The 6,911-nt window shown below is 41.7% G+C and overlaps 1 protein-coding gene across 1 annotated transcript; it reads right to left on the reverse strand.

Moving 5' to 3' along the window:
- Positions 1 to 4,256: 4,256 nt before the first annotated feature.
- LOC147633881 (uncharacterized) lies at positions 4,257 to 6,699 on the reverse strand. Its single transcript, XM_086805598.1, has one exon. The coding sequence runs from the start codon at positions 6,618 to 6,620 to the stop codon at positions 4,257 to 4,259; it is 2,364 nt and encodes a 787-aa protein (XP_086661724.1). The 5' UTR covers positions 6,621 to 6,699.
- Between the last annotated feature and the right edge of the window lie 212 nt (positions 6,700 to 6,911).

Here is a 6,911-nt window from a genome sequence, read left to right on the forward strand (position 1 = left end):
AAGATAAGGCTCAAATAGAAAGTAAAGAAAATGCAGCTAGTATTGATTAAAGGATGTCTTTTAAAAAAGATAGTCGTTCAAATGAATCACTTAAATAAGGATCGATAAGTGAAAAGGATCGTTGGAAAAAGTTTTCCATCAAATAATGGATACTTGTTATATAAAGGTCACATTTGTGTACCCAAAGAAGAAAATATTCGTGATAATATTTTACTAGAATGTCATGACAATCTAAGTGCGGGGCACTCGAGAATTTCTAAGACCTATGCACTTGTCATAAGATAGTTTTACTGGGCAGGTTTCAAGAAAGACGTCCATAATTATGTTATAAAATGCCCTAAGTGCCAAGTCAATAAAGCTTTCGAACAAGCAGAGGGCATGATTCAATGTGTGTGGTAGTAGTGGATAGGTTAACCAAGTTGGTACTGTTTATACCAGCTAAAAAAGAAGTTAAAACAGCAAAATTGGCTAGAATGTTTATCCATCATCTATACAGATTTGTATAGATTGCCAATAGATATAGTAAGTGATCAAGATACAAAGTTTATAAGCCATTTTTGGAAATAAGTGTTCAAAAAGTTGGACTCCAAACCTAGTATGAGTATGTATGAACATCCACAAAACAATAAACAGACAGAAAGGGTTAATCAAGTCCTAGAAGATATGCTTTGAGCATATGTTAATCATAAGCAAAACAATTGGGATGGGTATCTTTCATTATTAGAATTTGCTTATAATAGTGCTAAACATTCTTTACCGGTTTTAGTCCATTCATGCTAATGTATGGATTTCAACCTAGAGCACCCATAGTAGTTGGGTTACAAAAAGAAAAATTACAGAGTGTCAAATACTTTCTCAAAGGCATGCACATGTTAAACATTGTGAGAAGCAACGTTAAAAAAGCGGAGGATCGTTCTATTAGTTTTGAGAAAGGTAAAAGAAGACCAATTAATTTTGAGGAAGGTGATTTAGTTTATGTAAAGGTTTTTGAAAAGTCAGAAACTTTAAAAAGTGGAAAAATTCTAAATTTAAGTCCAAGGTATTGTGGTCCTTATACAATACTTAAAAAAATTGGAAGTGTAGCTTAGAAGGTAGCTTTACGTGAAGGATCTATAGTACATCCTATGTTTTATGTTAGTAGACTGAAATGCAAGATGGGAAACAATGATAACATCATTGGAAAAGAAGCAATAGTTGATTTTATAGAACCACCTACTCTTCCACATGAGCCTGAAAAGATTCTCGAATATCGAGAAAAGAAAACTAGACATTTTGTGTTTAAATAATGTTTAGTAAAGTGGAAAGATAGACCAGAAGAAGGATCAACTTGGAAAAGAGACGCTACACTAAAGAAAAGGTTTCCTGAGTTTGTTTTCGAGGACAAAAACTTTTATTTCAAGGGGAAGAAATACTATGAGACTGACAGGAAACACTAAAAGGTAAGACTAGAAAAGATTATTTATATGTAAAAGGTTTTCATATAAATAAAGTTCAGGGGATTTCAAATGGGAAATACCTAAAGCAATGGTTAAGGTTTTCATATAAATAAGGTTCAAGGGATTTCAAATGGGAAATATGTAAAAGGTTTTCATATAAGTAAGGTTCACGGGATTTCAAATGGGAAATACCTAAAGCAATGGTTAATAGGCATTAAAGTTAAAGTAAAAGGGAAGTAAATGGTGCACAATGGAAGTCAAAGGGCCACAGAAGTAGACGCCCCCTTCTAGGGGTAATTGAAGAGGCATTGGTGAATGAAAAGGCCATGCCTAGCCAATGAAAGGTGAAGGGGCTGAAGTTGGAAGGTCATGCATCACTTAGGTCTATATAACCACCATGAGTTTAGGGTCCATTTGGGATATTGTTGGGTGGAGAATCAAAGTTCTAGTCTTACAAGTCCTCAAGCTTATATTGTTAGGATCATTTACAGGCATGCTTAGGTAGTACGTGGCATGCATTGGGAGCATGCCAAGTAGCTCTCAATGCATGGAAGGTGATACCTAGGCATGCTAGTAGCTACTATACTCGCATGCCTAGTAGCACTCAGCATGCATTAGGAGCTCTCGGTGAATATTGCGGTAGTAGCTACCAACATGCTTAGGTAATATGCATGCCAGTAGCTGTTAATGCATGTTAGGTGCTACCAGTGTATATGTCGGTAGCTACCTGATGCATGCCGGTACAACCTTGGCATGCTGATAGCTATACCAGCATGCACCTGGAGCTCCCAATGCTACATAAGCATGCCAATAGACACTAGAGTTCTTGTCTTTTGGGCCTATGATAAGGTATTACTCTATTTTGCTATAATCGGAGATGTACTTTGCCAATGATTAAGTGAAAAAGTCTATGTTTTGGCCTCAACCTTGTGCAAAATATTTGTCTTTAATTTCTCTATGAGAGGCAGTGCCTCAATCTTGTGCAAATTTTTTATTTTAACCTTTATTTACATACTTGTACATGCACAAGTAGAAAAATAGGGGGCTCCCCTTACATGCATTGTAGTTTCTGTACTACCAGCAAGGGGAGCCCCTTGTTTTTGGTTGCAGGCCTAGCGACAGCTACTAGTATGGTTGTAGCTAGATGCGTATAGCAAGTAGCTGGGTGGTGATTTTCAAAGCCTACAAAAGTTACCTGGCTACTAGATTGGCTATACCTCCATTCTTTTGTAGTGCTATGCCCTCATCCTCTTGTAGTGCTATGCCCTCATCCTCTTGTAGTGGTATGTAGCTGCAAAATAGTCACGTTATGTGGTCAGTGCCATCAATATCATGCTACTTGCACCGCTCTCTCACTACTTTCTTTGACTATTTCATGACTACCTTTCGTAGCTATAGCTTTCATTCTCTTGTATAAGTGGTAATTCTATACTCTTGTATCCCTACTCTATGGATTAGGGAGCACAGAGTAAATACGTAGATATGCTGCTTGTTTAACATTTCAAGTAGGCTCTTCTTAAAGCTTTCAACAAATAAGTCTCATTTCTGACACAAGTTTTCTCCACTTAATAATAAGAGAGTACTCCTCATCTCCTCATCTCCATTATTAACACCCATAGAGTTGACTTACACCAAGTGTAAATCTCCATTATTAACACCCATAGAGTTGACTTGCACCAAGTGTCCGGTTGTAAGAGTCTAATCCTTATCTCCATTGTCACATGGCACCCTTGAGTGTAATGAAGTTTTTTTATTTTCCTCCTTCTGTTTTTGCATAATAGGCTCTATGCATATAGCATTTAGAGTTGACCTACATCGAGTGTCCAGTTGTAAGAGTCTAATCCTTATCTCCCTTGTCCCATGGCACCCTTGAGTGCCACCCTTAAGTACAATGGAGTTTTTTTCCCTCTTATGTTTTATGCATAAGAGGCTTTATGCATATGGCACCCTTGAGTGCAATGAAATTATTTTACTCTCCCTCTTCTGTTTTATGCATACAAGACACTATGCATATAGTTTTTAGAGCTTTGTGCATGAACATAAGGCTCTATGTATAAGGGCTTATGCCTAGAGCTCTATGCACAAAGGTTTTATGCATACTATCCCTACGCATAATTAGAGCTCATGTATTAGCTCTATTCAGAAGGCTCTATACATACTCCTCTATGCATAATGTTCTATGCATAGATCTTATGCAAATTAGCTGCTCTAAGCTCTATGCATAGAGTTCTATGCATTAGGATGTAGAATATTAAATGGAGCAAATTAGGGGACTTCCTCTTAAAAAATTTACTACGATTAAAAATCATTTCCTATTAGGGGACTTACTCTTTATAAATTATTATGATTAAATTTTTTGGGGCGGACTGGTTAGGTTTTTTCTAATTAGCTCTACATTTTTTCGTTGTGAACTCGGACTATAGTACTGGGAAAAATCTCCCAATTAACCATATTTTTTTTAAAAAATTCGTTGATTAATAGCATGCACGTGCTAGCAAACATAGTAGTGGATTGACACACCGAAGTCAATCCATTCTCTTCATTAGGTCGCTACTATGCTGCAAACGTGTCATTCTTTTGCAGTGCAGAATCTAATTTTTGAAGAGCAATAGACTGCTTCGACCAACCAGCCACAACCCTTTCTGAGACCTTGAGAATGTACCTCATTTTACAATGAACCCTGGAGATGTAAAAGACATGCAATGGTGTAAACTCAGAATCAGTTAATTGAAGAGCATATATTAAGGGATTCTACTACAGGGATTTCTATTAACAGGGTGGGAGATTGTTGTAGCTGTTTCAAAGACGTGAGACTCCTAGTCAATAGAATTGGTAATGATACTGGCGCTGTTGGTGATATTGGCGGCAGACCCATGCAGAAGCGGTGACGAGAGGCTTGTCCTTCCAGGCGAGGGAGAGAGAGCCTTGTTGGGAGATGAGGCGGAAGCCATGGTGGAGCTGGCGGGGCGTCATACGGCCTAGGTGGAGGAGGAGAAGCTTGGTTTGGGAGATGGTGGTGTGGCTGAGGCAGGTACGTGCGAGTCCAGCACGTTCAAGCCGGAGGTTCCATGAGGCAGAAGGCTCCGACCGCTCGCGCCTGTCAGGGCCCTCCAGGGCCAGCACGTCCTTGATCTGCGCGGCCATTAGGGTTTGCTCGATGGCGGCTCTCTCCTCGGGCTCGGCTATAGAGGCTTCTAGAGAGTCAAAGAGGGCTGCGTAGTAGTGGAGAGCCTCCACGAACCGACCAAGGAAAGTGGGCGCATTTAAATTCACCTCCTGCTCTACCATTGTCATCACTAAAGGCCGTAGCCCCCTCACACACGCGAGCAGTCTTGCCATCCGGCCTCCTCCCTCGTCGCTTAGCAGGCGGTGCAGCTGGAGAACACAATTCACCACCACACCGGCTCCCTGCTCAGCCAACAGCATGCAGGTCAGCTCCTCTTCCGCAATGGTCTCCAGCTGCAGCTGCATGCCTAGCTTTTGCGCGATACTACAGAGCTCTAATTTATCCTGCCTTTGGTAATCCATATCTGCATTCAGCTGATCTTTATCCTGCACAAATGTGATCCTCACGACCCTCGGCGGCCCTCCATCTCTCGCTGCAAATAACCTAAACAAAGAGCCCCACTGATCAGCCCTAGCTTGCCCGCAACTGAAATCTACTATGTGAACCTTCTGTCTGATGCACTGCACAGCCTCCGCAATGGCCTGATTAGCCACTAGATGTCCAAAGCGGAAAGTGGGAGTGGAATTAATAATATTATTACCATTATTACCTTGGATTATATTAGTACTAGTGCTTGGCTGCACCATCGTTAAGCTAGTAAACGCCAGCGACGATCTTGACACCAGCCGGGCGGCCAGACCTTCGGAAAAGTAGACGGACAGCCTCTGCATGGTGTCCCCACGGTGAGCGGCCCTCGTGCATAGCTCGCCCAGAACCATTGCAGCCGCCTGCATCTCCTTCTTGTCAACCGCTGACGCACATAGCAGCATCAAGCTAATCAGGCTTAAGCCCCGTGATTCCTCACTAACCCCTCCGTTAATCACCGCCTGATGATGATCATCACCCTCCTCAAGTCGGTCTTTCCTTCTCTCCATGAACCTCCTCAACGCCGAGCTCTGCTCAATCTCCATGCTGTAAGTATGACTATTGATGCTAATAGGAGAGGAATCTGCCGCTGCTTGCTGATCACCCATCATCGCCGACATCATACGCTTCACATCACGCAGAAGACCATCATCATCCTTATCATCATCTGCCTTAATATTTTGCTGATTTGTATCCAGTAAACCTGATTCATTATGTCGCTTGGTTTGATTAGTGTCTAGCTTAGCAGTACTGGTAGCTAGAGAAAGCTTACTGACTTTGCACCTTGCCTTGCCGGGCACGTGCCCTGTATCTAGGGTTGCCACGTGCATGCTTTTTTGGAACCCATGATCTGCACTCTGATAACCAGAATCCGACTTCAGGTCCTTGATTAATTGACTCCCTTCGGGTTTATCAGTATTGCAAGGCTTCTTCTTTGTTAATGAAGCAGTGTTAATCCTCTTCTCCTCAGAGCGAAATCTGTTCCCTATATGAAAGCCAGCTTCCAATAAACCACTCTTATAATGAGCCATTACCTTGTTGGGTGTCTTAACCTGGGGTTTGCAAGTACCATAATGTTGAACCCTATCTTTACTGGCTGTGTAGCTATCCTTATCAAGATTAGATAATGCACATTTACGCCTTTTGGAAGGGTAATCATCCACTATTGGATCTGACTGCCCTTTACTCAGGCGGCTTTCTTTAGATCCGCTCAAATTACCTCTTGAGGAGGTGCTGCTTTTCAAGCTGCAAGGCCCAGTTGCAGCCTTATTCTGCTTAATCTGCCTTGAAAAATAATCATATATTCTCTTGAATCCTCTCTCGTCACTTTGAGACTTAGACAAAGCTGAGGACAAATGAGAGCCTTCATTGGATTCATCTTCACACTCCAGCATCAGAGGATCAGAAAAACTGGCTGATCGGCAATCTAGGGATAGAAGCTCATCATCACAATCACCCCCTTGAAGAAGCTCAAGAACGTCAGAAAGTGATTCATAATTGCTGATTAGCTCCTCTGCACTGCAATCCCTATAATCATCCATGGGTATTAGCCGTGCATTGCTTGAACTAGAAGAATCTATGTGAGAAATCATGTCTCGAGAGCATATAAGGACTTTAAAGGCTTAAAAGGAGCTAGAATTCAGGGTAAGGTGCAGAGAAAAAAGGGCCTCGTAATGCTTTATAACAGATCCTCTGCAATGAAGAGATAGGCCACATGAAATATCAAGCACGGCGGGAAGACCTTCAGCTGGGCGGCACCTTCACAGCAGACAAACAACATAAAACATCTGCTCGGTTGACCCTCAACCTCGAGCACATAATGCTAGCAATGTGCCCACAAAACAATGAGTCAATTTTTTTGTCGTGGCATGGGCGGGGTGGAA

Source organism: Cibotium barometz, chromosome 11, assembly GCF_041138505.1.
Source record: "Cibotium barometz isolate CiBa-2024 chromosome 11, ASM4113850v1, whole genome shotgun sequence".
Classification (NCBI taxonomy): domain Eukaryota; kingdom Viridiplantae; phylum Streptophyta; class Polypodiopsida; order Cyatheales; family Cibotiaceae; genus Cibotium; species Cibotium barometz.

Bases quoted from the DNA above. Each gene is read 5' to 3' on its own strand.
- LOC147633881 (XM_086805598.1), bottom strand. From the start codon at position 6,620: ATGATTTCTCACATAGATTCTTCTAGTTCAAGCAATGCACGGCTAATA.